Source organism: Diadema antillarum, unplaced genomic scaffold (genome assembly GCF_040938485.1).
Source record: "Diadema antillarum isolate AM-2024a unplaced genomic scaffold, OU_Dant_1.0 seq00000079_RagTag, whole genome shotgun sequence".
Classification (NCBI taxonomy): domain Eukaryota; kingdom Metazoa; phylum Echinodermata; class Echinoidea; order Diadematoida; family Diadematidae; genus Diadema; species Diadema antillarum.
The window spans coordinates 3,587,484-3,610,812 of record NW_027271172.1 but is presented as its reverse complement, the minus strand read 5'-3'; the positions used below and the strand labels follow the sequence as shown (position 1 = coordinate 3,610,812).

At 38.3% G+C, this 23,329-nt stretch overlaps 1 protein-coding gene across 1 annotated transcript in view; it reads right to left on the bottom strand.

Moving 5' to 3' along the window:
* LOC139726152 (band 3 anion transport protein-like) overlaps positions 1-23,060 on the bottom strand; it is a 35,147-nt gene extending 12,087 nt beyond the window's left edge. The window contains exons 1-10 of the mRNA XM_071637232.1: positions 22,951-23,060; positions 14,302-14,411; positions 12,985-13,120; positions 10,398-10,618; positions 6,776-6,882; positions 5,278-5,486; positions 4,407-4,567; positions 3,667-3,847; positions 2,761-2,896; positions 1,014-1,097 (exon numbers count right to left, since the gene is read on the bottom strand). Coding sequence (XP_071493333.1) covers positions 1,014-1,097; positions 2,761-2,896; positions 3,667-3,847; positions 4,407-4,567; positions 5,278-5,486; positions 6,776-6,882; positions 10,398-10,618; positions 12,985-13,120; positions 14,302-14,328 — 1,262 coding nt within the window. The 5' untranslated portion in view covers positions 14,329-14,411; positions 22,951-23,060. The remainder of the gene's footprint in view (positions 1-1,013; positions 1,098-2,760; positions 2,897-3,666; positions 3,848-4,406; positions 4,568-5,277; positions 5,487-6,775; positions 6,883-10,397; positions 10,619-12,984; positions 13,121-14,301; positions 14,412-22,950) is intronic.
* Between the last annotated feature and the right edge of the window lie 269 nt (positions 23,061-23,329).

Below are 23,329 nucleotides of genomic sequence, written 5' to 3'. Positions count from 1 at the left end.
TATTGTTGCTACAAAACAGGCTGTACAACAATTCATCAGCCATATAACACAAGACCCACAAATTTGATACATTTGTGGGTAAGGCAAGAGATGATATACATATAACAGAGTTGTATGATCAATGAAAAACATTTTTGGTGAATTTTGTGAATATATATCATCGAGCAACACAAACTGGGTTTTGTTATGATCAAGATCCAACATTCTCTACCCAAAATAAATGCTGGACAATCTATAACGGTATCTTACATGCAAGAGGCATTGGCTTCTTTTTTCAGGACTACATTAGCATGATGATGATGTAAATAGGAAGGATATACGATGATAAAAACAAACTACAAATACTGCAATATTTCGCACAATGTTAGTCTCAAATGCACTGTCCCACTAAAAATTTCTACTGGGATTTAATCTTTATTTTGAATTTTAAATTTGAGAGTGAAAAAGTGATTTCTGTTCTGACAGTCAAACTTCTCAATTCATTACAAATTGTAATGAATCATTTTTATAGGGGTTTTGATAGGTCTCATGCAAACAGAGAAAAAACAAAAAACAAAATGAAGTCTCAGTTTACAATTTTCATCGATGAGCTGGGCTCCAAAGGAAGCTAATAAAGAATTCAAGTCATTAAAATGATGCCAATAATGGCATTAATTGATCTTTACATATTCTTGTTTCTTTCATTTTTTTTTTTCTCAACTTTGATTTGATGACCTTGCAAAAGAGGGGGGCTACCAATGACAAAATGCAACACTTCAACCTGTCAACATGACACACACATATGCAGGTGAACAGGGTTAGTGCAGGGTTTGAAAAATGCATGTACATCCATTCACTCAGAAGGGGTGTTTTGGCTCTATGTCTTTTTGTGCAGGAGTGCATCTTTGGGGGTAATCTTATCATCACTTGTGGCAGAGGGGCATAAGAAACACGAGTGCAGGTGCCACGCCCAGGTTGCAAATGTTGTTAATATCAGTGTCATCCCTGGCAGTCGTTCCCATGGAAACGTGTACCTGTCTCCCTTCTTGTCGTCCACGGATCCGAGCGAGATGGTGGAGAAGTTGCGCAAAATGCCTCCAGAGTGTTCATTCACGTGTCTACATTCAAGGGGGTGGATGGGGTGATGACAGCGTTACAAACTATTTTTTTAGCTTTCACTTGCCGTTGTGGATTGTGGATGACTTACGAAACGAGATATATGTTGAATATGCTAGCAAAATGGACATTACAGGCTGTATTCACTATTTTTTTGCTTCACACAAACTGCATCACACGTAGCCACACATGAAAATATACAAATTCAGCTTTTGCACATAACTCTTATTTTTTGCTGGGTACAAATACTGCACACGAGTTTACAACTAAAGCAGTTGAGATGGATGTGCACAAATGAGCAGAAAACTTTTGACACTGCCATTCTTGGGAAGAAGAAGAAAAAAAAATTAGGTGTGTGCATATCTAAGCTGATCATTTCAACACTCAAGCAATGCATCACACATTTGCAAATATTCACACATGATATATTCAGAGGGTTCCTTTATCGTAATTTCTATGTTGTGAACTGTGACAAGGTAAAATGGATGAAAAAAAATGCCACTCTAAGAACAAGCAAAAAGAAAAGCTGCCACTCTATGGAAAAAATGTAACTTGAATGATAAGCATCGTATGTGGTGCTTGTGCTAAATATGTCTCATGTCTTCTAGTTTTGAGGAAGCAAAATGCTTCTGGCAAAATCGCAAAAGAGGGAAAGCACTACGCTGATCTAAAACTCCACCGCCTTTCAAATGAATATTGGGGTGTCTGCTACTTTTCTTATTTCCCAGGCAGTTTGTAGCTTCAATACTCTAATATCAAGTTATATTGTGCTGTGTCCATAAAGAGGCAGTCTGAAAGATGAAGGGTCTATTCTTTGGGACAAAGTGTGATTATGTAAAGTGGAAAGGGCATTTACTTTATGATGATACATTCATGAGCTAATTTGAAGAAAAAAAATGCCATGAACCTTTAATTTGAATGGGATGAATTTTCTCCGGGCCCATGTGCAACATGTCAACAAGTTTCAAATTTATCTCACGCGAGCACAATCATAAAAGCCTGAATATGTGGAATGTACTTTTCATACAAACATTAAAAAGAAAAAAATCTTTACATTTTGTCCTGTCTTTTATGATCCTAATGATGACTTTATGATCTCGTCATCCTTGAATGGAGTCTACAGTACTATGAAAGGATAAATTAGATATACACCACGAACACAATATTTGTTCATGAACTCCTTCACTTATAGACGTGAATGCTGCAAAATAAAATGACTTGATTATGGATGTAATATGTTGTTTTTGCACTGCACTTCACTCAGCTTTATTGTGAATATGTTGGCTTATGTGACTATAAAGTATCATGAATATAGGTGAGGACTATGTAATTTGCACAAATACAGATCCCAGTTATTGTACACATCCATGAACGTTTTACACTAACATACACACCAACACAATCTTGTACATAAAAAATATGACATGAAATGCATTTTGTGAATTTGGCGAATGTTTAAATAGTTTAAACAGAATCTTCTCACTTCAAGCAATTCATTCGAGCAAGTCATTATGAATGTGCCAATAGAGAGTAAATCGAGGCAAGCACTATTTATTAGCTATTGATTTCCATTTTCCCCCACATTATTTTGCACATGTGGGACTAAAAAGTACAGCCTTCCCACTATCCTTACACATGCAGTCACTCTCTGGATCAGGGTCTTACTTGTGCTTGAGGAGAAGTGCCCTCATAATGTCACCGCGGTGCTCCTCCCGAATCTGATCGGCGATGATCATGTTGTCGACGACGCGGTGGAAGATGTTCGAAAGATTTGACTCCTCCAAGTCAAAGATGGCAGTAGCTGAGGATCAGAAGTGAAAACTTTTAGAACACTGGCCAGCAGGGCAAAAATAGAATAAATAAATAAATAAATAAAAGACTTTGGTGTTTCATATTGTTATTCTCTTTGTTGTTCTGGGACAGATATTATCAATATCATCACACTAACAATCAAGAATTTCACCATCATTAACACAATCACGATCATCATCATCATCATCTTCATCATTTGCTCCCCGTCAACTGTGAGCTCAGTTTTTATAACCATCACCACATTGTACATGTACCTTCATTCCATAACAAACATTGCTAAAATTCCATATAATAATCATAATTATGACTGTTTTCATCATCTATGGCTACACTTTAGTAGCATTACAATAACCACTCCTATTACTATACTTACCTCATTATCAATATCATAATCATAATCATCATCATCCCAACTGATTTCAATATCATTATCATCATCACAATCAATATCATCATTATCACATCATCACTGTCACTGCTATCACTATCCTAACCAGCATCATTGCTATCATCACAATCACCATCACTGTCATCATCAGCTCAATCATCATGCATCATGTTATCGTTATCACTTTCTTCATCACAATCACCACCACCACCACCACCACCACCACCATCACCACCACCACCACCATCACCATCACCACCACCATCACCATCACCATCATCATCACCATCACCATCACCATCACCATCACCATCACCATCACCATCACCACCACCATCACCATCACCATCGTCCTCATCATTTCTCCTCACCATGCTCCAGGTACTGTCTGAGCTCCACCAGGCTGTGGAAGGAGAGAGAGGCGACGTGGGGCTTGCCCCACCTCTGGGCCCCCTCCTCGACGTCCTCCTCGTACTTGATCCAGCGAGCTTTCTCCTTCCACTGCATCTCGTGTCCCTCCTCCTTGTACAACTCGTCCAGCTCCACAAAGACCTGGAGTCACATCCAGGGTTCGAGCAAAAAGTTTTTGAGCACTTTTCAAGCAAACATCCATGGAAAATGAAACAAGGTGTCAGGGGCCATCTCTTTTCATATGAGGTGGTTCTTGCAAGAATGAAAAGAATGCATTGACTACATGGAAAGAGCTGCATGTGAGTATGCAAAAGTGATGCCCAATTCACTTCACTCATTTTATCAAGCTCTTTCACGAGAACTGCTGTCACTTTTTTGACAGACGTCACAGTGTGCGAACACAAACATGTGCATCAAGAACTTTGCTTGTCTCATATCAAGTTCCTTTGATCAGGAAAACTTTCTGACATATGACACATCTTACCAGAACATTGGTGTACATGACAAAGATGCTTTAATCATGGTCATAGGTCAGCAGTGATGCTGGACATATCTTACAGAAAAAAAAAAAGGATTTGAGATAAAGTGTACGACTTTACTGAGTGTATTTGTCAACTCTTTGCCTTCATTTTGTTTGTTCGCTGGTTTGTTTTGTGAGAGGGTCACTTAGTTGTCTGGGTCAGTTAGGAAGGCAGCTCACCTCGTGGGGGCGATGGTCGTATTCCTTCTTCTTCTTCTTTTTCTCCATCTGGCCGGCCGAGGAGCTGCCCCGCCCCCTTACGTGGACGAAGGAACTCACACTGTGCCTGTGTGATGAGTGGTGGTGGCGCCCTCCGCCTGACATGTCCCCGAGGCGATGGACTGTCCACAAAAAACAAAATGACAAATTTTGTCAATCGCAGGGGATACAGCAGTTTGGAACACATGAATGACTACCAGCTAACAACTTGAATGGTTGATATTGGTTGCTTTGAAAATGAATACATAAGTTGAGTTGGGATGTGCTGATTTTTCAACTCTGTTGACCCCCCCCCCCCCCCCTTTCAGGGTATGAGAGTGCAGACAAAATTGCAGTCATATACAGCGTAAGCATACAGCGTCAAATGAGATAAATATCTCTACTGTATATGCCATATATTTCATGAGGTTTCACTATCGTGAATTTTGTGAGTCAGGTGCTGTTCACGAATTTAGCAGCATGCAAAAAACATTAAATCATCCTGACATGATTGCAACGTGCACAGATTCATTTATCTATCCATCAATCTATCTATCTATCTATCTATCTATCTATCTATCTATCCATTAATCTATCTATCTATCTATTTATCTATCTATCTATTTATCTATCTATCTATTTATCTATCTATCTATCCATCAATCTATCTATCTATCTATTTAGATATCTATCTATCTATCTATCTATCTATCTATTTATCTATCTATCTATCTATTTATCTATTTATCTATTTATCATCTATTTATCTATCTATCTATCTATCTATCTATCTATCTATCTATCTATCTATCTATCTTTCTTTATCTCCCTCTATAACTCTTTTCTTCCTCACCTGCCATGGTCTCACGGATGGCAGGATTCATCTCCTCATCCTCGTCCGAGTCGCCCCCGATGCGGATGGAGATGTCTTGCATCTTGAGGTTGACATCGCTGCCCTGGCGGAGCCGCTCGGTGGGGTCTGAGGTCATCGAGCGCTTGTTCTTACCGTGGGAGTGGTGGTGATGATGGTGGTGGTGGTGGCGGTGTTTATGGGATCCAGACCTGGGGGGTGGGGGGAGGGGAAGTGGCGGAAATTAAAACAAATATGATTAATCAATAGATACAAAAATAGTAACATCTGAAGTCATTACTCTGCAGTTTATCTAAGATGGTGGTGGTGGAGGTGTTCATGGGATCCAGGGGGTGGGGAGAGGTAGGGGAAGGGGGCGGAAGTTAAAACAAATATGATTAATCAATAGATACAAAAATAGTAACACCTAAAGTCATTACTGTTTAGTTTATCTAATAAAAAACCAAGTCGCTGACATCGAAAGCAACAGCAACTTCATTTGTAAGATCGGAACATTCAAACATGCACAGTGCAATATTATACACGTACATCTGTACAAATTCATTAAACCCCCCTTTATTTACATTACTACAAGGCATTCAAACCTTAAGATTCTTTAAGGTAGGATCTGTATGTACATAAAAATGATACATTTTTTATGCTCTTCCAGGATTTCAATACAGTTAAAGACATTGTTGGTTCCAAAGGTGGAGCATGGGTCTACATAGTAAAAATCATATCACTATCAAAATATGACTTGCAATTAAATTTGGCAACAATCAAGCAGCAATTTTCATTGCTGCGCCCGAATGTGAACAAACTTTGGGCCAAAGTCTAGAAGGTGGTGTCGAAAAAGCACTCTGCATGTTACATTCAACACCCCATCAAATGTGGGCCAGTGTAATGCACAAACATTTGCTGTGCTACAGTGTACATGTATGAATATCTTGGCTTGCAATAAAAAAAAAATGGCCAAGCCCAGTAAATCTAAGAGACACGGTATCAAATTAGCATGGTCTTAACATCTACAGGACACAAATAACTGTTAAAATGCTGATACAGTACATGGAGAGACTCAAAGCTCTGCATGAATTTTGAAGACCCTACCAGCATTTCTTTAGAACTGGAAGAACCCAATATCTGCACATTTTCCAAAGCCATTTACTTTTCTAATGCTGTTTTCAATTCAGGCGATGAAGTACTGGTATCTTAGAATGGAGTGTTGACAATTAATGTTGACTAATGGCTAAAATGCTACTGACATACACAACACATAACAATGGGAAGTGCTAATCATCTCATACATGCAAACAATCAGAAAAAAAGAAGAATCCAAACAAAAGTCAAATTAATACAGAATTTTGTCTACAGACCTTGAAAAAAAAAGAGCAAGGTCTAGGCACTATCCTTCAGTTTTTGTTTTCTGCCACTGTTTATACTGACAACTGGACGTCTCAAACGGTAATGAATAAAAGCTGGTGCCATGGTAATGACCCCTCACCTGTCTTTGGTCTTTGGCCCAGCATCAACGTCTCCGCCTTTGTCTTCCAGGATGCTGTCGGATCGGTTGGCACTGATTTCTCCACCTTCCTCCTCCCCGATGGTGAACTACAGAGAGACGCGAGAGCGACAAAATTTGCAATTAGTGAACAGGTCAACGGAGCGTCATTTCAGTCAGACACTAAAGTGGAAAGACACCATGGGCCAGGAGACTGTCTTACAGCCAAGGTGGTGGTAGAGAAGGAGAAGAAACAAGAACCTCTCCCTTGTACAGAGTACCCATGCAACATGCTGTGGAAAAGTTATGCGCTCTATCACAGGTGTTGAAAACTTATTTCAACACAAGACAGCACTTAGTGGCACTCGCATAAATTTGCACAAATTGCACAGAGATTCCACTCCTTTTTTTTTTCTCCCTGCTTTTACATTCCAGGCTTGTCACACAAGTAAATTTAACTCACTTGAAATTCAAATTTACAAGCTATACCCCCTTCCCTCTTTGTTTGAATTATGGCCAGAACTGCGGCACACAACCTGCTCTAAAAAAAAAGAAAAGAAAAGAAGACTACACTTGTGATTACACCGCTTGATGCCTTGACTGAAATGGGCTATGGAAAGAATGCTGCTGCCTATTCTAGAAACATTCTGACACTCCCTGTCTGATGGTAATGACTAGTAATTTATTCCCCATTTTTCCCAGTCACATTTCTCTGCATGATGCACAGCAAGTCAGGGAGGGAATTCTGCTGCAGTTGTGTTCGATGCATTCATTTCAACCAAGGTGGTGTATCCATGCGAATGACTTTGCTTTATTATGAAAAAGAATTCTAAGCTCCTTCATTACCTAATAATAGTACTTTTGTTACAGGGAACGAAAGAACTTTTCCTACACGCATGCAGCAAATGAATAAATTTGCATTCAAGTACACTGAAATTGCAACTTAATAACATTTCTTGTCTGTTGAATAGTTCAATTGTTGTTCAAAGACTGCTCCATCTTCAGAAATTATGTATAACTCAAAATGACAATGTCCCATGAGTGGGGTCGCTACATAATAAGTAGTGTTCTGCTCAATTCAAAACAGTATCAATGTTAAATTTTTAAGTAGCCTTCGCTTCTAGCCCTCAAAATATTCCTTTCTTTGACACTGTATATTGGCAATCGATGAAGAAAAGGAACAGTGGTAAATGCATCATGCACTATAATCCAATTCCAACCATGCTGTGTACATAGAATTTATCTGAGTTGCTCAGTCCCAGGCTTGCAGAAACTTGTGCCCTTCATATCCCATGTACATGCACACTCTAACACTACACAAGATCAGGAAAAGTTAGGTATCATATCTGATCTTGGTGTCTTCTGATTCTAAAGATAGAAATGAATGTTATTACTCAGGTGCTTTCCATGCCCTCTACGAATTTTCGGCTAATGCACATATTACCACCAGCACAATATTTGCAATCCAGACTTTCTATTGCTACAGTGTACATGTAACAAGTGTACAGCTGCAGGGTAAAGAATGTCTTGTGAAAATTTTATGCATATCATGCATTCAAGTTTGATATGGAGTTTGATCTCAATAATTTTCATCGTTCTTTTATACTTCATTTTTTTTTCCCCCATGAAAAAAAATGACGTTTCTGACGCATATTATGCAGCAATACAACATCTCCTGGAAATCAACTGTCTTTCAATTTCTACAGTCTGTAAACATTTTACACAGAAAAAAAAAAACAAAAACACCAAATACATGTAAGTTCATTCAAAACATGCAATCTGTGCAGAGGATGATTTTCTAATAGTGTCAGAACAGCATTGCAATTATCTATAATTGGCAACACTGACTTTACAGAGGGAAATAGGACATTCTTCCTCAAACTTGGCAACTCTGTCTCAGTGACACTCAAATGCAATTAAACTATAGTCATGTATGCCTAATGTTGTGCTCTGTGTGACTATGAAAACGTGAACCATGCAAAATTCTTTTCTTCTGCCTCAAATAGCAGATATTAACCATCAATCTTTCATGACATTGTCATGAATGAGAGAAATAAGTAGATCATAAAAGGTCATGCATCATTTGAACATTCCAAACATGGCCCATGCTTCCACAGTATACAGTACCATCCGTGCATATCGTCTGCCCTGCCTAGTGAGACGCCGCGATCTCTTTGAAAACCGACAAGTGAATCATTCAAAAATCTCATTTCAGTTTGAAAACACACACAAACACACCAAAAAACAAAGACAAAGCAACAATAAAAAACAATCAAAACAAGTTGTATGGATATATGGACACATGAAAATATCTATGGTCTGAATTAAGGCTTGCCAAACAAAGTCGAAGAATGGGAAACATCAGAACGTTGTGCAATTAGCGTCATAAATTTCAAGAAAAACAGACACAAGAAAATAATTGCAATACAGGCTTTTTAATCTCTGTGAGGAAAACCAACATGGCAACCCATCAGGGACTATCAGAGAGAGTTGAACTTCAAAGTGGATTTTATCTGAAACCATGCCTTTCCTTGGATTCCATTGTCACATTCCACATACACTGTAACACCAAACTGAAGAATTCACAGAGGCAACAATGTTTAGATCTGTGCATACATGTATTTTCTGTTTTCAGTCAACTTCACAAATATATCATTTGATCTACCCAAAACTCTTGTCCAGCCGTTTTATCTCCTCCTCCTTCAGCACTTGTTGTATTTAAAAAAAATAATGATAAAAGAAAAATAATAATTCTGAATCAATTCCCCAGTTTTCATATTTCAATTTGGCTGGTATCTCAAGGTCTTCATGATGTCTTCATAAAAACTTTGAAGCCAATACTATTCTATGCTAATGTCCAACCACAACTTTCACTAGTATATGCATCACAAAAAAAATATTATACAGAGCTATTAATAAGCTAATTTCAATCCAGCACAATACCCTCTAACATCTTTTGGGTCTCTATTTCTCAGACAACAATGACTGCAAACCTAACCACAATGTAACGTTATGATTCTCAAAAGAGTCCTTTTATACCACATTATTCATTCAAGACGTAGCCCAACCTTTCACAGTTCAACGAACTGCACAACTGAACCCAGCATGGGCCGTATAAAAAGTACAATGACAATCACTTCTAGCATGTTAAATATGTGATTCCTTTTGTTGTATGAGCACATATGACAGAGGAGCGTGCAATGTATATGGATAACCTCTCTCATTGCAACTTGACGTGTAAAAAGGTTGCAACTGACATAACATGGCTCAAGATAAGCAGTGGCCCGGTGGTCCTTTGCCATCAAAAGTTGATGCCCGGTCACAAAACTTCCAAGATTTTCTTTGAGTGGCCTGATCAGGCAATTACAACTTGTATGATTCAGAATTGATCGTAATGTTTCCCGCTATTTTGAGCTAACACATCATTTTTTTTTCTTTTTTTTTTTAATGGAGGGGGGGGGGGGGCGCACAAAAATTTCAGATTTTATGATATTAGTGGCCCGAACTGGCCAGCCTTAGAAAAAAAAAAGTAAGTGTTGAGTCCTGCATAGCCTGTTAAGATGAAATTCTCTAATGCGTGGTCCCACGCATTCATATTTGTGCAGTGAGATGGGTCAATGCTCACCTTTGGCACACTCCTTTCTTTACCATCCACTGCATCCGCCGCATCCGCCGTGCTCTCTTCCGCGATGCTCGTAATTAGCTCTTCTGTGGCCTCAGCAAAGCTCTTGTTGGAGTGCGACGTGCGAATCGTCTGCGGTTGTTCGAGGAGTTTCCCGTGGCTCTTCGATTTAGGTGGCAAGGGCTCCAGCTGGTGCTGGACCTTGAACTCTGCGCTCCGATGACCTAGATTTTGGAGGAAGAATCAGGTACATTTCACATCCATTTCTTCCTTTTCTAATTAAATGTACAGTTTACCATTGGGAGCAGTGATTTAAGAACTGTTCAAGATATCACATTTGATGCTATGTGTAGGTCAGTTGTATCACAAAACATCCTACCATGTGAAAATTTTGCAATAAAGCCTAGAATTGAAAGGAGATATCACTATTTTTCTCACTAAACCATACATGTAGCTGTAGACGGTTCAGTCTAGAAACATTTTTATTTAAACTATTGTTCACATTTTTTTATATTTAACAATACTTAACATTAAATCATACTTGTTCAAATTTTTACATTGGTTGTTTCTATTCATAACTCACATTTTAGAACCTTTTTGAAGCACTAAATCAGGGTTTTTATTTCATCTGCAAATGGTAAATAATACCTTTAACCCACTGACGACTACATTGTAGTTCCTGAGTACACTTGGACAGGTGTTCATATAAAATGTGTTGATATAGACAAATTTGCTTGCCCTCATTAGGTTAACATTATGCTATATAATCTTTACCAATGTGATCCTGGACACAAATTGAGGTATTTAAAAAAAAAAAAATTCTGCGAGAGTATCCAGACTCTAATACAGTGTACTCACTAATGATGATGTTTTGTCTATCTTGGCCCAACATTGTTTGAATTGTTTATCTCTGAAACTCCATGACACTCAGTTGACTACAAGCTCACTTAATGTTTATCTCAAACATGTGTGCTACTCAATCTCCAGGATTACTTTGTTTTCCTCACTTAGCTCTGTGGTATCTTATCGCCAAGTACATGTAGAATGTGACCCTTGGCCAAGGCAAAAACTCCTAGATTCAAATGCTGCTCGTACATGGATTGGGTTGACCACACACAGATAAAGGCAAAGTCTTGTTTTCTTTTACGATTAAAATGCAAAGTATGTGTGTGAGTATCAGGTAAGGTATGAAGGTTTCAAGGTTTCAAGAGATGCCATCATAGAAAATTCTGCACTCGGGTGATAATGTCAATTTTTTTAAACGGAAATCACAACACAAAATGTTCTCTTCATGAGTCAGATAAGGTGTATATTCTGCAGGAATCTGCAAGGGGGGGGGGGGGAGCAACAAAAGTATGGGGTACAAAGACTAATCGCTCATTGGCTTGTCAATGAGCATCACATGTGAACAAAGTATGAAAGACATTAGGCTCTTGACAAGTGTTCTTGATTGGTGCTGACATCAATTAAGCTAGTTGATTCTGTGATAACTTATCTGTGTTACTGAGCGCTGCACAGTAATTTCATATCCAGGGTTAAAGTAACTCCTCTGCTACACACAGTACAACCAGCAATGTTCTTTGGAATATTTATCTATCACACAAAATTATGTTACTTAGCAGAAACCTCTAAACAACATACTGATACATACATTTGTGAAGTCAGTAGTAGGCGAATTTGGGGAAAATAACTTCAGAAGTTGACATATCGCCAACAGGATTACTGCACTTCTTACAAAAATGAAAAATCTGTAGCAAATATAAGCCAATGTGGGTTAGTGTTATTCTATAACAGACGCCTGAACTTTAAAAACTTTGAGCAGATGAACGAAATAAACTGAGATCAAATACATGTTGGGCTGAAATATTCCCTGGGCTTTCATGATGCATGCTTTTATTTTCACCGATGGTCACAACATCAGAACAAGTACTTCAAACAGCAAACCATTGCCATGGCAGCTGGGGGTTTTATACTTCTGCAAAAGGTTGAAACTGGTCTGCATTACGACAGCACATTCACTCTTGCTACAGGAGTAGTGAAAGAGAAGAACATTACAAACACAGCATTTATGCACCTACAATATACCTACCTTGAAATCAACTATTATATTTACTAATGTTACATTCAATGAGCATAAAATCTGCACACTTATTTTCATGTTAGCTTCATGTTGCACAAATATTTCCCCCTTTACAGTACTCTCTATAAAAGCTAAAGTGCACTTGGAGTGCCATTGAAATGTCATGATTCATACTATAACAATTAGGAGACTATTATAAAAGTGGAAATTTTCACATAGGTAATGTTTTGTACTTTGCCAGGTAAGATGATTTTTTTTTTTGTTCTGTGTAATCAAAGTATTAAATAGTTTAACTATAAATCAAGCAAAAATATTTGCGTGCTTTTATTAAAGCACTAGTTTCTCATCGTGTGGAAGGTGCAAAGATTTCCACTCCCGAAAAATTTCCTCTTTTATACAGTACTCTTTGAAGTGGAAGTGCACTCGAACATGGAAACGTCACAATTCATTATAATGTGACGTTTACGTGACTATAAAAACGAAAACCGAGCGGGAGTATGAAGAGCTTACTTTGGTAGTCCTTCTCCCCAAAGTGGGGGAGGTTTGTTTCCGGCTCTCCATCCAAGGGGCTGGAAGTCAGGGGGAGCTTTTCGGGAGGCTTGAGCAACTCCTCCACCTGAGACTCCAGACTGGCGTCGCTCTTCTCCTGGTCAAACACAGAGACAACAACAACAACAACAATGAACGAACACTATTCTTTTTTTTAATACAACACCTTGTCGGAGCTGTATTTAAATCCAGCCTTGGCACCACAGATCAGCACTATGCATTTGATAAATTTTCATATTATTCATGGCCAATTTCACCTCTTTCACCAAGCATTTTTATTGGCATTGATTCTTCTGCATCAAATCTGCTACCAGAGTGTACATGTACTTTTCACTTGTCACTTTCATGCACTGATATAGACTGACATACCTTTCTTTCAAAAACATTTTCCTTTTCATCTTGAACATCACAATGCAGATGGACAGACACTGTTAATATTCTAACAGTGAGCAAGAATTCAAATCATCATCAACTGGACTGCTGTTCATTTGTCGTTTTGGTAGCATCCACTTCCAGTGAGCTACAAATAATCAAATCTTTTACAAATACCATTATCTTTCTTCTTCTTCTTCTTCTTCTTCTTCTTTTTTTTTTTGCACTCATGCATCTCAATTCAATTTCATTCATTTTTGGCCATCTTACTCTGAAATCTGTTATCAACATATTAGAGTGGAGACTTCACTGAAAATTTAATTCTATGAAATAAAATAATTATATGATCATAAGGGGGTATAGAAGATTGATTTTGTCAATACGTAAGACAGATAGATGTTTGCTAGGTGGAAAAAAAATCAGGTGCTAATATGATCCATTACAAAATGTGCCTTGTACATGTACATGGCCAGCCTTTTCCATATACAGTTGTGTAATGTACAAATCATTACCATCAGACTAAACCAACACGCACCTACGGTATTAAGACTCTCCAGCTCTGATATCAAAATTTTGTCAAGAGGTTTGAACACGTCTTTCAATAAATATTCTTTTAGTTGACGCCTTATCGATTGTCTGCATGTTGACGCACAGTCTCACACACGTGTAGAACGAGTCAACACATCAGAAATTGTCCAAACACAAAATTGCACTCTTCGGGAGGAGACAGCTCAAACTTGCAAATTGTATCGTCTGTAGTTGACAGTCGATCAAAACTGATACACGAGACAAGACATTTGTCTCCCAGTATCATGGGATACCATAGAGAGCGGTAATGACAGTGAGGTACGCACAAACAGTGTGATACATTTGATACCGTGACTTGATATAACAATGGAGTTTTACCTTTGAATGGAGTTTGTTGCTGGACATCTTGACTCTTGTCCTTAAAACGTGCTCTGAAATCGCCTTCCTATATCAGGTTGTAACTCCCATGAATCAGATTAGCGCGCAATCTGTGAACAGAAAGAATTACCAAAGAGGAAAAGAATGAGTAAGAGATGTGTCAAAGAATCTAAGATGTCAAAGAAACCGAGGATATTATACTCTAATGACAAACTCATCAAATACCTCGAGAAAAAGACAGAAAGAGGATGAGAACAATAAAAGTGGAAAATGACAGAGACCCACAACCATGTTGCACAAGAATATGATTTCTATGAAATCAGAAGTGGGAACAAAAACATATATCCACATTGAACATTATCCAAAGAAAACACTGCTGTAGATTATGAGTAAATTATGGACTTATCATTTTTCGGCAAAATCTCCTTTATAAGCTTAAGTAAAAAAAAAAAATACATGCATATCTAGAAAAAGTGTATGTCATCACATATTCATCAGCAAACCAATTCTTCAAAGACTGTAAAAGTCTCTTAAATTTTAAGAGTACAAATTCCAGTCAGATCACAGTTGAAAATTCTTTCGGACACTGACTGGTGATATTTGCAATGTAAATATCTTTTTATCACAAGCATACAGCCTGTATGAACAAATTTACATTGATATATTTTTTTCTTGTACCCCTAACAGTAAGAGAAAACAAGAAGGAAAGAAATAGCACCTGCTGCCTGGTACAGCATCTTTATACTGTCTTTACAGGGAAGAAAATGACTCTAGTTTGATGACAAGAGATAAAATGGCACACTTGAATAGTTACAGTACCAATCAAATGGGCACAAAATAAAGTTTTTAAGGCTGCAGTTTTATGGCAGTGAGATAAGATTGCAGCACAACACCACCACTGGAGATGAAAGTAATTTCCTGCACTTGGATTTTCCTCACACATTTCACATGTAAAAGGGTGTATTTCATAGTCTGTGCATAAAGCAATAATTTCTTCCTTTTTTATTCATACATGTACGTGCAGCTGCTGACCACTAGTTATTAGCAATGTTTGAGGATAGGGGAGACTACCCACATTTGTCGGTAAACATTTGAACAAGTAATAGATGAAACAAATATTTCTCTGACATGTAAAGAGTAGAACGTCATATGATGGTAATGCAAATTTTGTTTGATAGTCCAATGTAATCAAACTGAAAAATAAAGAGATACAACCCAATTACATTCAATTCCAACACCACCTGTCACAGAAGGACTCTCAGATGCACGCTTTGCACACTTCCACACTGCAGATAGCTTCTGTCGGATGTCAATATCCACCAACTCCAGAAAACTCAAACTTATACTCTTCAAAATAGTAGAGTTAAGTGACTGACACTTCAAAGATCTACACATATCTTTTTTCCCCTGTATCTCTCTATCTATCTATCTTTGTCAGAAACTCAACTCTAAACTGGCTGCAACGGAAGCGTTGGCTTTCTATCATTCTGGTTGACCTCTCTCTGTTGTGCATTTTGCGTTAGTCAGTTACGATGTCATCTCATATCCTATTAACCTGGTCATGATCTTACTCACACAAGGACGAAGGCTACATGGTTTATATATTTCCATATGATGTACGACTGTCATAAACATTTGTCAGAATATGAACGGTTTCTAAAGCTATTCCTTATTGAATTTTCTGCCAACGGTACTTTCATACCATGCCAGAAGCAAGGATTTTAGTAGTTTTCGAACTTTCTCAGGGATCAAAATGTAGACTCAAAAGCAGAGGTAGACTCATTTTCCACAGCATTTCATAACAGCCAAAAAGTTTCCATTTCTACAATCAGCAATCCGACATTTTGTTACAAGTCTCCCAGACAGTAACTTCAAGGTGTGGGCTCAATGAGGAGAGCCTTGAGGTTGCCTTAAGGTAGTCTACAGGCTTTCTAAGGGAGTTTGATCCACATAAGACTCACAGTATCAGGAAAGTCTGACATCCTTCTCCAAGAAGTTTTCTTTCTTTTCTTCAGAATATAGGCCAAATGAAATTGAGAGCCATCATCATGTAATAGCAACCGACATATTAATTTGAAAAAGTAGGGAAACATTGGCATCACGTTTGTTCTATTTTCACATCTAATGGCAAAAAGACAGAAAGATGCTGACAAGGCCTTGCATACAATCATGCATACTTACATGACGCCGTCCTGTTCAACTAATGTCAGATTAGAAGAAGAAAGAAAAAAAAAAACTCAAGAGACTTGGCATAAAGTTAACATCTTGAGCTATTGCGCAACTGACACTGGAAAGCGTGACAGTCCGACATTACTCATAACATTCTTAGCCAAGTTATCCTTTATAGGCAGACAAAGGACAAAATAACAATCTTTCTGTCTTCTTTCCAAAGTCTTGATCGAACTGCATAGAAGTTCAAGGTCCATCTTGTGACTACAACAAGCACGACACCCCAAAACAGTTAAAAGATAAAATCCTTGTATAAAACTCTTCCCTCACTTTCACTTCCGTAAATATAAAACAAACAAAAACAAGAAAGTTTAATTTCACTATTAGTGTTAAGCCGCTTTTGGTATGGAACTACCGGAGAAACTACTGTATGATCTTTCCTGATTTGATTCCTACAAATAATCCTTTCACTCTCAGTCTCCACATCATATCACACTTGTTTATACCTCGGCATTCCGTCCACACTTGGCAGAGAAAGCTTCCATGATATAACCCAGCACTGCCAAGACTTTCATACTGCAGCTCATTTCCTCCACAGACTAAATACTTTACTGGTAATATAAAACATTTGTCATGCAGTACAGAAAAATCCAAGCATGCCATAACTACAGTACAGGACATTCACACACTGACACAATAAGAACAACATCAAATAAATAAGGCATATTAAAATACACACCTATGGATTACATGTATATAATACAAATCTTTGGTCTGTAAATTACAACTTTTATCATGCACTGCAAAGCATCTCAATGCTCATGCCTTAACACATACACCTGTACTAGCAAATAATACATTGCATGGTGTATAGATCTATTACATCCACATGATTAATTGGTTGACATACAATTACCAGTACCTCTGCCACATTTCTTCGCTTAAAACAAAACAAAACCAAAAACAAAAACATGAATTAAACTTTACAGAGCACACTAAAATCTCAATCTTACCAATATCAATTCCTCTGTGAGGGTTAAAGTCCCAGGAGAAGGTTTATAGAAGGACAAATTTATCCGGCTGCTACAGAAAACAGGTGCAACAAGGTGGGAAAAGAGCTTCAAAATGCCAACTTCCACCAACTCATGCCCAAACACTAATGTTCTAATGAGAAGGGGAATGCTTGCCAATTTTTATTTACGCGTGTAAACAGCAAATCCCCGTGGACAGGCAGTGACATCATTACTTTCACCAGAAATCACCCGCAAAACCACCTACTTACCAACGACCGGGGACAAAGCATGTCCACTTGCAAATATGGGCGGGGGATTTCCTAATATGGCACACTGCATGAATGAAGCTTGTGCATATGCATGATTGTTTTATACCACCCTCAGATTCGCACCTCTGTGCCAAAAATGCGGCTGTCAGAAGGCGGTGTGGGAAAAAAATTGGCTTGGCGCAACTCCACACAACAGGAAGTGGCATTTCCTAATAAGGAAATAAAATGACCATACAGGTCATGCATGCAGCGGTTAATGGCCTACAGATCGAGTGATGAAGAGAGAGAAAAAGAGATAAAAAGTGGTAGATAGGAATTACGAGTTATTTCCTATGGAGCAAAACGCAAACTGTTCATGTTTTGAAGGGGTAGCAATTAGTCATCCAGCTGTCCAGATCTCGCAGGGCATGACTTCTGCTTGATTTCTGTTTCGCAAGCAATGAACACAAGTTTGTTGTTGCACAACTATTGTATGAGTAGATATGAGTAATAGCATCACACTCATGGTTTTTAACAGGACATAAGAGAACAAACATGTCTGTTGAACATGCGGTTGACATGAATATACTTCATGGTGTTTGAGAATGCGACCAGACCAATGTGGTTCAGCTTCCTGAGTGATGAGTTGAAAGAAAAATTGGGTGACAATATCCAGTAAATCATGTGTTGGAAAGTTGAAAAATTACTGTAAAAGTGGACATTTTTGCAGTGTTGAAATTTTTGCGCATTTCGCGCAACCAGAAACTAGTGCGAAAATAAAAGCACGCAAATATTTTTGCTTGCCGTATGTTCCTATGCATGGTGGCTTGATTCTGCGGAATTAAAAACACGCGAATCTCTTCTTGCCCGGCCAAGCGCGAAAAATTAGTCGCGCGAAAATATCCACTTTTACATTTTAATAGTAGCATACAAACATGCATATATATGATATTCTTCTCCTCGGATACAGCATACAGTAAAACAAACACACTCAGACACACACACACACACCTACACCCACAGGTCTGTATTTGATGAGTGATTTAATATCTTGGTGCATGATGCAGCAAAAGTACTTCCATGCACACATTTTCTTATTTACACTTACAGTGTACTACTTCTGACACTGACATTTAATCTAAGTAACAATCTGGTCTGATTGCTTGATTCTTGACCATTTGTCTCTGAAAAACTAAGAGTACCACTATACAAATTCTACTCTATGTATACAGTCATCAATACATCATATCACAGCTATACAATGCAAAACTGTGAATTCAACTTGGTGATAGCATTCATATCAACAAGAGAGCCATTGTGAATGCAAAAGGTGGCTTGGCTTTCAAGAATTGAACTCCAGGCACAAATTGTGACACACCCGCTAGTATGTCTTCGCTTGTTACGAGAATTTGTATCTTCTTGGTGTTCAAATTTCCACCAGTGTGCCTAGAATGTGGACCCCTCGGCCTGTTAACAAAGTCCTTCCATGAAACAGGTAATCCAATTACGGTACATTATCAGGGAGGAAACAATTAACATATATGCTACCAAGACTGTTACAAACATCTCATCTCTATAACTAGTCCCTATCTGCACAGCTGACTCACCAATATGGATTAACTTCTTCGATGGACTATTGTGACCTTAACTCTTCAACTACCATGGAAACCTCTGTTCGGTATAACGCTGATGGCAACTTAAGGTGGTGGGGCTGAAAGACTTATACCAGACTGAAGTTGAGGTGCTACTTGCGATCCCGAGAAATACCAGCAGTGAACCAAGAACAAGAAGTTTGCCGTGCCCAGGGATGTTAGTATCATGTCTTTCCTTCCTTTTCCTACATGATATTCCTGTTTGCTGTACAACCTCACCTGCCTTGTCCACATTAGACTATGTGCATATTTTGTACATTATGCAATGTGCAAAAGATAGGCAATGCCATCAGACAAGCCAACAAATCACATTCTCAGCTGTATCATCCATATCCATAATTCATTAAGTTAAAATTCCCTCCATGGAGTTAAAGAAAAGTTATGCGATGTTCACTACAGTTTGCATAATGTCTGATAGAAGAGATCCACAATAATTCATGTTTGCAAATAAAGCATGTAAAATTTAAATCATTGACAGAAGAGATCCACAATATAAAGAATGTAAAATTTAAATCATTGAGCAATTCAAAACTGTTGCAACTTTCAAGGCCATTTTCTGATGACACATGCAGTACGGAGAAACGTATCTTTTTCTTCATACAATGTTAACTGAATTCAAAGAAAACGAAAAGTCATACAACTTGCTCAACACAAAGTCAGACAAATGAATTAAACCAAAACAATTAGCCTGGAATACTTTGCATGAGAGAATTAAAACCACTTAACAAATACAAGTATTTCAAAGAAATCCTGAAGGATACACCACAATACTTGAATTTTCAATGTTTTATGTAGCTATGGCGCACAATCTTTTTCATGACTAAATAAACTGAAGTGGCCTCTTGTGAAATTTCACATGCAGATGTTTTGGAGAACTTTCAGTTCTGCTGTGGTGCTTATTTGGTTCAGAATTGACCACAAGGGATTTAGAGCTTACAAGTAGATCACTACTGGAGTGGTAATTGTGGGTTCATTTTCCTGAAACTCTGAGATAACCATAAACTCCGATTTATTTAACTCTGAGTCAAATCTGCACCCTTTCAGGCCTCCAGACAGATTCTGGCTTAAATAATACCACATTTTAAAGCAAAAACACAAACAAACCACAGTAACAACAGTGCAGTTTTCTCTTTGTTTTCTCTTGTTTCATCATACTAACGTCAGGCTGTCTTATCAAATCTTGACTGTCATACTTTTGAGCAAAACAGTCCATGAATGCAATCTATAGTACACATGTATACAAATTTAATGACATTCCCTCTCATTCTGCCAACCAATTGAAAATTATAGAATGTATTGAACACAAGAGAAAATTCTCATGGTTAGTTCAGTGACCACAGCCCAAGCATGAGCAGAAAATACTAATATCTCCTGAGATGTGATGCCAGCCAGATCTTTCTGACTCTAACACAACCCAAATTTTGATGTCGTTTTTCACACAATTTTTGCATTTTCTCAGCAAAAGTTTCATGCAGAGCCATAGAAATGGCAGAATTCTTTTTCAGAATCAGCACATCAGGTTTAGAGGTGAACAAAAAGAAACAGCACGACATGGATTCAGCTTGGAAGTATTGCCATGAATCTTGAGCTGTGATCTTAGATAACTATGACATGCCCTAAACCGATTGTCAGCAGAAAGGATCATCAAAGGAAGTTCAGATATGGAAAGCAACTGACATGCTGCAGGCATAATAGCCAATTTAGCAAAGGGTTCAGATCCAATTTGATAACCCTGAACTATATAACATAGGTTCTGGGAAGCAAAATGTTTCCTGTAGTTCCTGTTTACAAATAACTGCTGGTTGATCTTTTCTCTATTCATCATCATGTTGTTTTCTGTCATTTTCAAATCAACCATCCCACTTCACCACCTAGATCCTACACTGTATTATCAATTTTTCAGATCCATATCATCACATCACCAATCCTGCTAGGATCTTTAAGATTTTTTTTTTTCTTGCGTGTGATGTCTGTGAAATTCCAAGAATCAATTATGCCAGGTGAATATGCTCATATCAATTTGTTGCTTTGGCAAAATGGGTTGTGTTGCATCTAATTCTGAATAACTCTTGGATTTTCAGAAACCCAATTCTTTCATGTCAAATATTACTACAGTTCAGCTGAGATACATACAGTATATGCATGATCTGCAATACTTCAAAAAATTATCCTTTTTTTTTCAATGGTTGCAAATTACAAACACACCCAAAGTGTGCTTATTACACTTTCAGTGTACTACATGGCAAAGTCACCAGTACCTGCAAATACAGATATTTTGTACTTTATTTTTATAAACTGAAATTGAAGCAGTACGTATAAATTTATAACAAAATAATACAAATATCTGTGGGGTGATTCTTCCATGATTGCAGGAAAAATAGATTAACTTGTAAGAGAAATCTTGAATTCCTCTTCCCAGTTTTATTGAATATGAAGATAATAACCAACACAAAAACTATCCAGAAACTACACTTCTGTAGTTTGGTACTGTATCTTTCACAAAACTTTGACTACTGGCACTTCAAAGGGTTGATTACAACATTCTTTTTATTTGAACCATTGCTATTCATATGATTCTTTAACTTGTTTCTATTTTATTTGCAAAATAAAAAAAAAATCCTCTTTATTGCAGGAAATAATTTCTCTGGTATAACTATAGCATCTCAATTTGCTATGCATTTTTTTCATAATATGGCTGAACTCTTGCATGTACCATTTTGCCATATTCTAGCCCAAGGCATGTCAAGGGCCAAAGGCACTGAAACTCAGAGTCTGTTCTCTGAAATTGAGCCATCGTGTTGTCAGAAGAACCACCACAACATAGAGTAAGCTACACACATGTTGTCTGTCTGCCACTGAACATAGTTTTCAGCCAGTGCCAGCCTGCACTCACACACACAAACACACACAAACACAGATGTCATCCGACTTCACCCGAGACATGATGCTATTTTTGACACCAGTTCATGACGCCACAAATTCTTCACAAACTATCGGTACCAGTGCTTGAGATGCTCGTGCTAATGAAGTTAGCATGACGATGCCATATGAAATGATGGATGTCCGCATCCAAAACCAAGGCGCCGCAGTGCAGTGTTGGATGGCGTGCAATACAGCACTGTGATAGTGGATTCACAGGTTTGGCGCATAAAACACCATTATCAGTCATGTAAAATTTTAGTCGTTTTCCGTTACACTGGGATTTACGGAAAGCATGCACGGAACATAAGCGTAACCTCTGGAAGCCTACCAGTAACAGTAAATTAATGCTGCGTTTTACCACTGAGTCAAAGCAAGCTATAATACGGTTCAGAGTCTACGTCAAGTAGGTGTAAAAAGCTAGCTAGCGAGACTCCAGCCAGCTCCAGTGGGCGGCTCTCATTTACCATGACACGGAAACCTGGCGCACACAGAACGCGGGAGCGTCCCGTTCGCAAGCTCTCGGAAGAGCGGTGGTGGCGGAGTCTTTCTGCCAGTTGGAATGTGCGATAAAAACGCGATTCTCGGCGATAGGAAGACGACTCGCACTGTTATTTGTAAAGGAGTATGAAGAAATGTCATAATTACCTTTGTTTCCCAGACATGGGCGCTATATGACAGGATGAACGATATCTGGCGCTTCCTAGAAAAATATACAATTTGTACGTCAGACTGGTAGCCAGTCTGGGAGAGTGTTGTCGAAGAATGCCTGTTGTGTACATGTACAGTGTGTACATAGAGGTTGTACCGCGCGCGTATGTTGTACTCAGTACGTGGTAATTTCATTCTCCGCGCGTGAATATCGCCTGTAGTTAGCACATACCCACCATGTCTGACGCGCACGCAATGTTTTTTGGACGGACCCGAATGAACATGCATACGAAACATGAAAGTAAACACTGCAAACAACAAAAGTCACATGCACGAGACCACTCGAGAGAGGGCAACATTGCGTGCTTGCTGCCGA